We start from the raw sequence: 12,816 nt of genomic DNA on the forward strand, positions 1-12,816 counted from the left end.
AATTATCTTTCTCTGATTCACTGATATGCTTACTTCTGTACTTTTCTGTCATCTTACAGAACCACCTGGTCCTCCCATTAATCTTAAGGTTGTTGATAGCACGAAGACCTCTATTACTCTTGGATGGGGAAAGCCAGTCTATGATGGTGGTGCTCCTATTATTGGCTATGTGGTAGAAATGAGACCCAAAACTGAAAAAGCAGGTCCTGAGGAAGGATGGAAAAGATGCAATGTTGCTACACAAGTTATTCATACAGAATTTACAGTGACAAGCTTGGAGGAGAAAGAACTATATGAGTTCCGGGTTTCTGCCCAAAATCAAGTAGGCATTGGCCGGCCAGCTGATTTGAAAGAAGCTGTTTCTCCCAAAGAAATTCTTGGTAATTTTGCCAACAGGCCATTAAATTATTTGCTATCTTAAAAATTGCTTTCAAAATCTAAACTTTTAATGTTCCTTTTCAGAACCTCCTGAAATTGATTTGGATGCAAGCCTGAGAAAGTTAGTCATAGTCAGAGCAGGATGCCCCATAAGACTTTTTGCCATTATTCGAGGGCGACCAGCACCTAAAGTTACCTGGAGGAAGGTGGGAATTGACAATGTGATCAGAAGAGGCCAGGTTGACCTGGTTGACACAATGGCCTTCTGCGTCATCCCTGATTCTACACGGGATGATTCAGGCAAATACACTTTGACAGTTGTTAACCCTGCTGGAGAAAAGGCAGTCTTTGTGAATGTCCGTGTCCTTGGTGAGTAATATCAATAATTTTAACATCTATTAATTGTTGTTCTGTGATTTATGAATGTGTTATTCATTGCAGTTTCTTTTCCATGGGACTCTGCCCACTTACTTTGAATAATTGTGGCCTAATATTGTTTGTTTATTGTTTCCTTTCCTCCAATAGATACTCCTGGACCTGTAGCAGAGCTTAGTGTCAAGGATGTCACAAAAACGTCCTGTCAGGTTTCATGGACTCCACCTGAAAATGACGGTGGTAGTCCTGTCACACATTACATCGTGGAAAAACGTGAGGCTGAGAGAAAGACCTGGGCAAAACTTACCGATGATGTAAAGAAGACTAGTTTCAAGGTTTCTAACCTTATGCCAGGAACTGAGTATTTCTTCAGAGTCATTGCTGTCAATGAATATGGCCCTGGTGTTCCAAGGGACACACCCAAACCAATCCTGGCAACAGATCCGCTAAGTAAGTATTATTTCATTCAGGAGATTCAGATTTTGTATGATAGTTCAGATAGTCAAAATCAGTTGTCACTGCGCATAATAAATAATAATAATAAATAAATAAATAAATAAATAAATAAATAAATAAATTCATTATTTATACCCTGCCCATCTGGCTGGGTTGCCCCGGCCACTCTGGGCAGCTTCCAACAAATACAAAAACACAATAAAACATCAAACACTAAAAAATTCCTGATACAACACTGCCTTCAGGTGCCTTTAATTTCAGGTTGGGGGAACTCAGGCATTAACACTCAGAAATATCCCTGTGGCTTGGGGGTATTTTGAGGTGAGTGCTTTGACAATGTGTCTTGAGGTACATATTCGACTCACAAACCCAGGGCTCACCTGACAAGGAAGGAAATTTATCCCAATCCTTGACTGGGGAGCAACAGAATGTAGACAGACACATGCCCAAGGAACAAGAGGAATGCTTTCCTCATATTTATGAGATAACCTCACCTCCCTGCACTTATTTAATTGACTTGTTGTTTGACAGGTCTTCTGTTTGCTATATTTCAAAGAATATAACCTGTCCACAAATACATTGCCAGCTGAGTCTTCTTCCAGGGTGTGGAGGCAATGTGTGGATCACAAAAACAATCAAACCAGAATAGAAGTACCATATTGGCCTGAATATAAGCCTCACTTTTTGTCCCAAATTCTGACTGCGAAAAGTTAAAGTGCGGCTTAAATTTGCGACCTTACAAAAATTGGCTTTTACGATATCGCTGCTAAAGCAGATATACGGTAAAAAGGAAAGGGTGTGAGTGCCTGTGGAATTTTAAGGGAGCAGCTTATATTCGGGTATTCTTTTTCTCTTTCCCCCTTGAATTTAAAAGGTGCGGCTTATATTCAGGCCAATACGGTACTACAAAGTTCAGAGAAACCACTGGTCTCATGACTTATGTATTCAAATGCAAAATAAAATTGTACAATATATTCCGTGTCCCCCCCCCACTAATAAATCATGTGAAGATGTAATGATCTTAGAAATTATGTAAACTAAGCATTTGCCTACCTGTTTTATTTTTAAGGTGAACCTGACCCTCCGAGGAAACTTGAAGTGACTGAAATCACAAAGAACAGTGCTACTTTAGGGTGGCTGCCACCGTTGCGTGACGGTGGTTCCAAAATTGATGGCTACATCATTGCATATCAAGAAGAGGGTCATGCTGAGGATCACTGGACACAGTACTCTGTTGTCAAAGATCTTCATATTGTTGTTGCTGGCCTAAAGGAGGGAAAGAAATACAAATTTAGAGTGGCTGCAAGGAATGCTGTAGGAGTAAGCCAGCCAAAACAAACCGAAGGCATCTATGAAGTTAAAGAGCAACTGAGTAAGTAGCTAACTATGACCACTTGTACAATTGAAATATATTTTAAATTCAATTATTTCGATTTTGTATCTAAATTTGGATGTCACCTCTTAAAGATATTTAAAATTAGGTCCTGTCACATAATCTGATGTCTTTAGTGACATTCCTTTTTTAATGGGTTTATTGGGGAGGGGGGGTTCCAAAACAGCAACATACAAACAAGACATTCAAAGGGGCTTATAAAAAAACTTCACAAATAGGCTCATTGGCTCTGTGACCTTCTAGAGCAAAGTATTAGGTGTTAATTCTGGCCTGAAGAGTACTGAATGTGGGTCCCAGGCCCAGAAGGCAGTTTCTTAATAGTTCGCTTCATTTATGCAGAACCGCAGCAGCTGGGAGGAAAGAAAAGAAAGGGGCGAGCATGGGCTTCCCTGACCTTAAATGCCCCGTATTCGCCCCGCCCCCGCCACCAGCCGATTGGCTGACCGATGCATAATGCATAGTAATGATCCTGGGATTCCCTTGATCCCGTGAGGCTGCAGCCAGCCCCGCGAGAGTGTGAATGGGGCGTGAGACCGCAACCCCCCCCCCCCTCCTGATGTCGGGAGTGGCATTCCAAAACAGCAACATACAAACAAGACATTCAAAGGGGTTTATAAAAAAACTTCACAAATAGGCTCATTGGCTCTGTGACCTTCTAGAGCAAAGTATTAGGTGTTAATTCTGGCCTGAAGAGTACTGAATGTGGGTCCCAGGCCCAGAAGGCAGTTTCTTAATAGTTCGCTTCATTTATGCAGAAGTTTACCTTAAAAATTTGTGCACCTCCCCATTATAAGATGTTGTGAAGCTTTCTGCATCCGAAGAATAGGACAGCTATACAGTTAATTAAATAAAATAGCACACTGCTCAGACCTTAGAATAAACCTACAAAAGAAGCTAGGAGGAAATGAATCAGGGATATTGTATTTCAAGGATATTAGGGGGAATACAAGTTATCGGGGCTAGTTCCTTGGTGACTATTTGAAAACAAACAGTTTTGGGTTGGTTTGGGTAGGTAATATCAGACCTTTTGCCTTACTCCTGAAGAATATAGATCAGAAGTGGCTAGTCTGTGGCCTAGCCACACCTCCAGACACTGTTGGACTGCAACTCTCATTTGCTGCAGCCAGCATGGCCAGTGGCTATGGGTGTTGGAAGTTGCGGTCCAGCAACATTTGGAGAGTTGCAGGCTACCCCCAGACAAGAGCATGAAAGCTGTCAAGAGACTGACATTTGTTTTCGGGGGGGAAATGCATGGTAGTTTCAAGTAAGAATGATATCAGCTAAAGATTGTGAGAACTAATTCAAAATACATACACATAAGTTATTAATTTTTGTGTGTGACCTACGTGTCTGTTTCCTATCGTTTGATTTTTAATTTCAGTGCCGCCTAAGATTCTGATGCCGGATCATGTCAATATAAAGGCTGGGCAGAAACTCAGGATTGAAGCACATGTTTATGGGAAACCCCACCCGACTTGTAAATGGATGAAAGGAGACAAAGATGTGGCAATATCCAGCCGCCTGGCTGTGCATAAAGCAGACAGCACTTCAGTTCTCATCATTAAAGATGTCATTAGGAAAGACAGTGATTATTACAGTCTAACAGCGGAAAACAGCTCGGGAGTAGCTACTCAGAAAATCAAAGTGGTCGTCATGGGTACATTGAATCTTCTCTTCCATGCTTACTTCTCAACATTCATAACATGATTCATCAATGAGCATGACCTTATTTATACCTGTATGTTTATCTCTTTCTGTAGATGTCCCTGGTCCACCACAGCCACCGTTCGAAATTTCTGACATAGATGCTGATGCTTGCTCTTTGTCATGGCATACTCCTCTTGAAGACGGTGGTAGCAACATCACCAACTACGTGGTTGAGAAGTGTGATACCAGTCGAGGAGACTGGATAACAGTGGTAGCTTCTGTTACAAAGACGAATTGCAGAGTTGGAAAACTCACCCCTGGAGAAGAATACATGTTCCGTGTTCGTGCTGAAAACCGATTTGGAATTTCTGAACCGCTTCCGTCCGATAAGATGATTGCAAGGTTTCCATTTGGTATGTCCACCTCAGACAGTGGTGCAGTCTTTATTAGAATACTTCTAAGGGTGAATTTTTTTTAAAAAACAACTCATCTCTTTCTCTACAGATGTTCCTAGTGAACCAAAGAACGCACGTGTTACCAAGGTGAACAAGGACTGCGTTTTTGTGGCATGGGACAGGCCAGACAGCGATGGAGGCAGCCCAATAACTGGTTATCTCATTGAACGTAAAGAAAGGAACAGTTTGCTTTGGGTGAAGGCCAATGATACACTTGTGCGATCCACAGAATACCCATGTGCAAATTTAATTGAAGGCCTTGAGTACACATTTAGAATCTATGCTCTGAATAAAGCTGGTGCAAGCAAGCCTAGCAAACCAACAGATTTTATTACAGCAAGAACACCAGTTGGTAAGCAAAACATTTGCATACATTGCATTATGTATAACTATTATTGTTAATACTGAGCCGACTTAAGTACCGTAACATTAGGAGAATATGGCCAAAGCTAAACTTTCTTAAACTGCACTGATTTCAACAAGTAAGGTAAGCATTTGCTTATTGAATTCCAATGGAAAGCCTTGATTTTGGCTAAATTGTGCCCAAAGTTTAATTTCTCTGGATTTAAAAAGAAAGGAAGAAATATACCATGTTTGTTCAGTGATATGCATCCTTTGTGTTGTGACATTTTCTATCAAATGCCGTAGAATAAACCTGACCTCATTTGTTTTTAGATCCCCCTGGCAAACCCGAGGTTATTGATGTCACTAAGAGTACTGTGTCTCTTGTCTGGGCAAGACCAAAACATGATGGTGGTAGCAAGATACTTGGCTACTTTGTTGAATCCTGTAAACTGCCTGGAGAAAGATGGGTACGATGCAATACCACTCCCCATCAAATACCCCTGGAAGAGTACACTGCAACTGGTCTGGAAGAAGGTGCACAGTATCAATTTAGAGCCATAGCAAAAACAGCAGTGAACATTAGCTGGCCTTCTGAACCTTCTGATCCAATAACCGTTCAGTCAGAAAATGGTAAGGAACGCATTTGAGTACCATTAGAATTGAGCCATACTTTTATCCTTCTCATGGTTATGTGCTCATTGGAATGTGTTTCCCCCCCCTCCCCTTCTACATTTTTTTTTTACACTGCAGTACCACCAAAAATAGAACTCGGTGTAGCTATGAAATCCTTGCTTGTAGTAAAAGCTGGAACCAATGTTTGTCTTGAGGCTAATGTGTTCGGCAAGCCTATGCCAACTATTAGTTGGAAGAAAGAAGGGGAGATCCTGAAACCAGTTGAAGGAGTCAAGATAACCACCAAGAGAAATTTATCTACTGTGGAGCTCTTCAGCGTAAATAGAAAGCAAACAGGAGATTATACTATCACAGCTGAAAATGCAAGTGGTTCCAAATCAGCAACTATTAAACTTAAAGTACTAGGTAGGCTAAAAGTTCATTTGAATCAGTGTATTTAATAAACTTCAGGAAATGTAGCAGTTGGAAGACTTCACTCACCGCCTAATTTTTCTTTCCCAGACAAGCCTGGTCCTCCAGCTTCAGTTAAGATTGTAAACATGTACACAGACCGAGCAATGCTTTCTTGGGAACCTCCTCTTGAAGATGGAGGCTCAGACATTACTAATTACATTGTCGACAAACGGGAAACAAGCAGACCCAACTGGGCTCAAGTCACCGCCAATGTCCCCATCACTAGCTGCAGCGTTGAGAAACTAATTGAAGGACATGAGTACCAATTCCGCATTTGTGCTGAAAACAAATATGGAGTAGGTGACCCCATTTTGACTGACTCAGCAGTGGCTAAGAATCCATATGGTAAGCTTCTCTCACTGGATTTTTCTACCCATTTAGTGTCAATCTATGTTTTAACATTTGCTTAAGAACATTTCAAATTATTATTTATAGATGTGCCTGGACCATGTGAACCACCTATAATTAGTAACATAACAAAAGATTTCATGTCGGTAAGCTGGAAAGCACCTGCTGATGATGGCGGCTCCCCTGTAACTGGATATATTGTTGAAAAACGTGAAACAAGGGCAGTTAACTGGACAAAAGTGAATAGAAAGCCTGTCATTGAAAGAACCATAAAGGCCACTGGACTCCAGGAAGGAACAGAATATGAGTATAGGGTAACTGCACTGAATAAAGCTGGACCCGGCAAACCTAGCGGAGTATCTAAAGCAGTATATGCACGTGATCCTCAGTGTAAGTTGAACACATGCACATTTTTCAGTCTTCTGTGACTTTGTGAGTGTGTGCAAATGGGTTTGCCAGATCATAATTGTGTGATTTCTTGGTGCTTTCCTTCTCAGATCCTCCTGGCCCACCAGCATTCCCAAAAGTGATTGACACCACCCGTAGCTCTATAACCCTGTCTTGGACCAAACCAGCATATGATGGTGGAAGCCCTATTATTGGCTACCTTGTTGAAGTAAAACGAGCAGATACAGATAACTGGGTCCGGTGCAATTTGCCAAGGAATTTGCCAGATACCCGTTACGTTGTGACTGGACTCACGGAGAACACAGAATACCAGTTCCGCATTTATGCTGTCAATAAGATTGGATATAGTGACCCAAGTGATGTGCCAGACAAGCACCTTGCCAAGGACATTTTAAGTAAGTTGTCCTGAAAAGAAACTGACTTGTTGACTTTCATGCATATTGTGGGTATCGGTATAAAAGGTTTAGTGGAGGGCCTATGAGAAACTAGGGGCTCTGTGCTGAACTGTTTCATGAACTCATATATGTCTAGTCTTTAAACCACTATTCCCTCAGTTGTTAAAAATCACACAATCTAGCCACATGCTCCTCATTCTGCTCTGATTCTAAAATTTTCTTGAGAATGGATTCCTCAGCTTTTCTTTCCAGCTGCACTATCATTGTTGTACATTTTCCTCTACCCAGAAACACACTTGCTCCTTCTCTGTCTTGTGTGAAAGAAAACAATGTTCTCCTTCTGAATAATAATGCAAAGGTATCATGTTTTGAGTGCAAGGCAAGCACACTTTCCCAATGGGAAGCTCCTAGATAGTTGTAGAAAAGTAGGGACCGCAACTTGACTGAAAGTGTAGAGTGGATTCTTCTCAAAACAAAGGGAGAGAAGAATATGAGAAACCACTGGTGTCTGGCTGGGTGGCATGAAAACTGGCAATTAGGGAAGGAAGGCTAGAGTAACATTTAGAGAGATTTCCTCTCTTTTACTCATCCACTTGCTTTTTCTAAAAAAGAAAAAAGAAAGCCTGAGCTTTATTCCCCCTAACATTGTATTTTTGTATTTTTTCTCTTTCCTTTCCATTCCCATCCTGCCTCAGCCACTGACACTGATTTTTTAAATTATATTTTAAATTGCTATCATCAGCAATTTATTTGACATCTACTTTTATTTACAATGCAGTTCCCCCTGAGGGAGAGCTTGATGCTGAATTGAGGAAAGTTCTGGTATTACGTGCTGGAGTCACAATGAGGATTTATGTGCCAGTGAGAGGCCGTCCACCTCCCAAGATTTCTTGGTCTAAAGTGGATGCCAACATAAGAGACAGGCAAGGACTAGATATCAAATCAACTGACTTTGACACTTTCCTGCGCTGTGAAAATGTAAACAAATACGATTCTGGAAAATATGTCCTGAGTCTGGAGAACGTCTGTGGCAAAAAAGCATACACAATGGTTGTCAAAGTACTTGGTAAGTGCTACGTGATTGCCTATTATGGTCTTAACTATCCATACACGTTTTATTTTATATATTTTAGTCATTAACTGGAATGGTTTATTTGCATCTGTACAGATACTCCTGGGCCACCTATTAATCTGATTGTAAAAGAAGCATCTAAAGATTCTGCCTTTATTTCATGGGAACCTCCTATAATTGATGGCGGGAGTCCAGTGAAGAACTATGTGGTTGAAAAACGTGATGCAGAGAGAAAGTCGTGGTCTACAGTAGCCACAGAGTGTCCGAAAACAAGCTTCAGGGTCTCTAACTTGGAGGAAGGCAAATCTTACTTCTTCAGGGTCTTTGCTGAAAATGAATATGGCATTGGCGACCCCTGTGAAACTCGTGATGCAGTTAAAGCTTCTGGTGAGAATATTCACATGATTACCCTATCAGGCTATTGTTAAAAGGCTCTTGTGCATCTAACTTTATATTAGCAATTTGTTCATCATTATATTCTTTTCTCCCTGCTAGAAACACCTGGACCTGTTGTAGACTTAAAGGCTCTGGCTGTGACAAAGTCATCCTGCAATGTATCGTGGAAAAAGCCCATTAGCGATGGTGGAAGCCGCATTAATGCATATATCGTTGAACTTATGACTGGTGAAAATCAGTGGCAGGAAGTTATGAGGTCAAAGAATCTCCAGTATTCAACAAGAGACTTAACAGAAGGCAAAGAATATACCTTCAGAGTGAGAGCACAAAATGAAGCTGGGTATGGAACACCTAATGAAATTACAGTGCTGGCAAGGGACGATATAGGTGAGTAGATTCATACATTTTCTCGTTCACAGAGCACACTGCATACGTCAGTATAGTGAACGATAGAACTACCCCATGAGATAGCCATGCCAGTCTAATAAAGCAAAAATAGCAGAGGTGTCACAAAATCTTTCGTTCTTTTACAGAACAGAAGTTACTGAAATGAAGCAACTGTATTCACTGCACTGAACATACAATAATAACAATACTATAATAATAATTTATTATTTATACCCCACCCATCTGGCTGGGTACCCCCAGCCACTCTGGGCGGCTTCCAACAAAACACTAAAATACAATAGCCTATTAAACATTAAAAGCTTCCCTAAACAGGGCTGCCTTCAGATGTCTTCCAAATGTTTGGTAGTTATTTTTCTCTTTGACATCTGGTGGGAGGGCGTTCCACAGGGCGGGCACCACTACCGAGAAGGCCCTCTGCCTGGTTCCCTGTAACTTGGCTTCTCGCAGCAAGGGAACCTCCAGAAGGCCCTTGGCGCTGGACCTCAGTGTCCGGGCTGAACGATGGAGGTGGAGACACTCCTTCAGGTATACTGGACCGAGGCCATTTAGGGCTTTAAAGGTCAGCACCAACACTTTGAATTGTGCTCGGAAATGTACATACAATCATTCAATACCTTTTTGTCTTCCAGTGGCACCTGATCTTGATTTAAAAGACCTGCCAGGCTTGTGCTATTTAGCTAGAGAAGGAAGCAGTTTCCGCCTGAAAATCCCTATTAAAGGCAAACCAGCACCAACGGTGACATGGAAAAAAGGGGAAGACCTGGCTCTTACTGAGTCAGGAAGAGTTGCATTTGAAGCTACAGCAGTTAACACCTCACTCCTTGTACGTGATTGTCATAAAGATGATGCTGGGAAATATACAATCAAACTGAAGAACATTGCTGGCAGTAAAGAAGCGACTATTTCTGTGAAGGTTGTTGGCAAACCTGGAATCCCAACAGGACCTGTGAAATTTGATGAAGTCACAGCTGATGCCATGACATTAAAATGGGCTCCTCCCAAAGATGATGGTGGTTCAGAAATCACTAACTACATTATTGAGAAGAGAGACAATGTGAATAATAAATGGGTCACATGTGTGTCTGCTGTGCAGAAAACTACCTTCAGAGTTACAAGACTTCATGAAGGCAGTGAATATACTTTCAGAATCAGTGCTGAAAATAAATATGGAGTCGGTGAAGGTCTTAAATCTGACCCAATAATCGCAAGGCATCCATTTGGTAAGCACAAAAAATATGTTTGTTGTGAAGCATTCTGTCGTTTAAGGTTCAGTCTAATTCTCTCTTACATTTATTATATTTTTAGATGTTCCCGATGCTCCACCACCACCCAAAATTGTTGAGATTAGGCGTGATTCTGCCTATTTAACATGGACAGACCCCAAAAAGACAGGTGGCTCACCTATCACAGGTATTTCTTTTGACATTTAATTTTGCATAAGATTCCCCAAGGTGTTAAATCCTAGGATCACAAATGCCAGTCATGATGTAACACATGTTCCTACCCTCCACGAGCTTTTGCAATGTCCAGACCCAACTAACGTCAAGGCTCTGGTGTCTGTAAGGCCCGAGGGGGGCATGTTGAGAAGCAGCTTAGATTCAAAGCCTTCCAGTGCCACAAATCAGGGTGATATTGAGCCACATTTCCAACGGGAGGGGGAAATACAAGTGACAAAAGAGTGTAGAGTGTTCCTCTGCCCTACTGGCTTAAGCCTGGCATGGCAATGGATAAGGCAGTGGAACTGTCTTCATATTTCACTGCCACCACCTCAGGATTGTACTGCAAAGCTTGTTAAGTAGCCAGTTGCCTGATGTCCTGCGATGGTGACAGAAACTGCTCAGAGATATCAGACAAGGATGCTTTTGCAAAATAAAAAAGTTGGTTCCTATCCACCCCCATTTTTGTTTACCTTTTGAAATACTAAGCATGTGTTTCCTGTGTTTGTATGCTTCTGTAGGTTACCACCTTGAATATAAAGAAAGAAATAGTATTTTGTGGAAGCGAGCAAACAAGACCCCACTAAAGATGAGAGACTTCAGAGTGACAGGGTTAACGGAAGGTTTGGAATATGAATTCAGAGTGATGGCAATTAATCTTGCTGGAGTTGGTAAACCAAGTCTGCCTTCTGAGCCAATTGTAGCCCTTGATCCAATTGGTAAGCTTCCCAAATTAAAGAGATAAGTCTTCATGTGTTAGAAAACTGTGATATGCACTTTTACTACTTCTGTATTCTGTTGTTTTCAGATCCTCCTGGGAAGCCTGAAGTTATCAGTGTGACTAGAAACTCAGTGACTCTGATCTGGACAGAACCAAAATATGATGGCGGACATAAATTAATTGGCTACATAGTGGAGAAACGTGATCTACCTTCAAAGACTTGGATGAAGGCAAACCATGTGAATGTTCAGGAATGTGCATATACAGTAAATGACCTTTTTGAAGGATCTAAATATGAATTCAGGATTAGAGCTAAGAATACCGCTGGTGCTATTAGTCCTCCATCAGAATCTACTGGAGCCATTATATGCAAGGATGAGTATGGTACGTATTCCCTGTAAAGGCACACACCAGTTTTTAATGTTTTAAGTATCTTCTTTCCTAACATATTAATTCTCTTTTACAGAGGCACCAACTATTGTTATTGATCCTACTGTCAAAGAAGGCCTGACTGTTAAGGCAGGAGACACCATCACAATGTCTGCTATTAGCATCCGTGGCAAGCCACTTCCAACTTCAGTGTGGTCTAAAGGAGGCAAAGATTTCAAGCTTTCAGAGACTGTCCATATTGAATCAACTCCAACTTCTTCCACGCTTTCTGTCAAGTATGCCGCTAGAAAAGATTCTGGTGAATATACGATCACTGCAACCAACCCTTTTGGTACTAAAGAAGAACACGTACATGTAAAAGTTTTAGATGTACCAGGCCCACCTGGACCAGTTGAAGTGAGCAATGTTTCAGCTGAAAAGGCTACTCTCACATGGACACCACCAACAGAAGATGGCGGGTCACCAATCAAGTCTTATGTACTTGAAAAGAGAGAAACTAGCCGCCTTCTATGGACTCAAGTTGCTGAAGACATTCAGTCTTGTAGGCATGTTGTGACTAAGCTTATTCAAGGAAATGAGTACCTTTTCCGTGTTTCTGCTGTGAATCAGTATGGCAAAGGAGAACCATCTCAATCAGAGCCAGTTAAAATGGTGGATAGATTTGGTAAGCAAAACTAGTCAAAAGGTATATGAATTTACTGCTGTATATATATATATATATAAACATTTATGTGTTTATCAAAACCTGTTTTCCTCCTTTTAGGGCCTCCTGGTCCACCTGGTAAACCAGAAGTATCAAATATTACGAAAAACACTGTTACTGTAACCTGGAAAAGGCCAACTGATGACGGTGGCAGCGAAATCACAGGCTACCATGTGGAAAGAAGAGAAAGAAAAGGCGTGAGATGGGTCAGAGTTACAAAGAAACCAGTATCAGACCTTCGATGCAAAGTGACTGGACTCCTAGAAGGAAATGAATATGAATTCCGTGTCAGTGCAGAAAACAGGGCAGGAATTGGGCCACCAAGTGATATTTCTCAACCAGTATTAACCAAGGATGCTGCATGTTAGTATGATTTCTATACTTGGGGGGGGGGATCCCTTTAT

The 12,816-nt window shown here is 41.4% G+C and overlaps 1 protein-coding gene across 49 annotated transcripts in view; it reads left to right on the plus strand.

The window, feature by feature from the left end:
• TTN (titin) overlaps positions 1 to 12,816 on the plus strand; it is a 300,685-nt gene that overhangs the window by 239,554 nt on the left and 48,315 nt on the right. For all 49 annotated transcript variants that reach the window (XM_079974390.1, XM_079974400.1, XM_079974409.1 and 46 more), the window contains 21 exons: positions 60 to 380; positions 463 to 747; positions 904 to 1,203; positions 2,279 to 2,581; positions 3,984 to 4,259; positions 4,363 to 4,662; positions 4,754 to 5,056; positions 5,380 to 5,679; positions 5,800 to 6,087; positions 6,184 to 6,480; positions 6,571 to 6,873; positions 6,981 to 7,286; positions 8,065 to 8,352; positions 8,455 to 8,745; positions 8,854 to 9,141; positions 9,792 to 10,382; positions 10,468 to 10,572; positions 11,120 to 11,317; positions 11,407 to 11,703; positions 11,786 to 12,373; positions 12,473 to 12,775. In XM_079974390.1, the coding sequence (XP_079830516.1) occupies positions 60 to 380; positions 463 to 747; positions 904 to 1,203; positions 2,279 to 2,581; positions 3,984 to 4,259; positions 4,363 to 4,662; positions 4,754 to 5,056; positions 5,380 to 5,679; positions 5,800 to 6,087; positions 6,184 to 6,480; positions 6,571 to 6,873; positions 6,981 to 7,286; positions 8,065 to 8,352; positions 8,455 to 8,745; positions 8,854 to 9,141; positions 9,792 to 10,382; positions 10,468 to 10,572; positions 11,120 to 11,317; positions 11,407 to 11,703; positions 11,786 to 12,373; positions 12,473 to 12,775 (6,531 nt within the window). The remainder of the gene's footprint in view (positions 1 to 59; positions 381 to 462; positions 748 to 903; positions 1,204 to 2,278; positions 2,582 to 3,983; positions 4,260 to 4,362; positions 4,663 to 4,753; positions 5,057 to 5,379; positions 5,680 to 5,799; positions 6,088 to 6,183; positions 6,481 to 6,570; positions 6,874 to 6,980; positions 7,287 to 8,064; positions 8,353 to 8,454; positions 8,746 to 8,853; positions 9,142 to 9,791; positions 10,383 to 10,467; positions 10,573 to 11,119; positions 11,318 to 11,406; positions 11,704 to 11,785; positions 12,374 to 12,472; positions 12,776 to 12,816) is intronic.

Source organism: Podarcis cretensis, assembly GCF_951804945.1.
Source record: "Podarcis cretensis genome assembly, chromosome: 1".
In the NCBI taxonomy this organism is placed as follows: domain Eukaryota; kingdom Metazoa; phylum Chordata; class Lepidosauria; order Squamata; family Lacertidae; genus Podarcis; species Podarcis cretensis.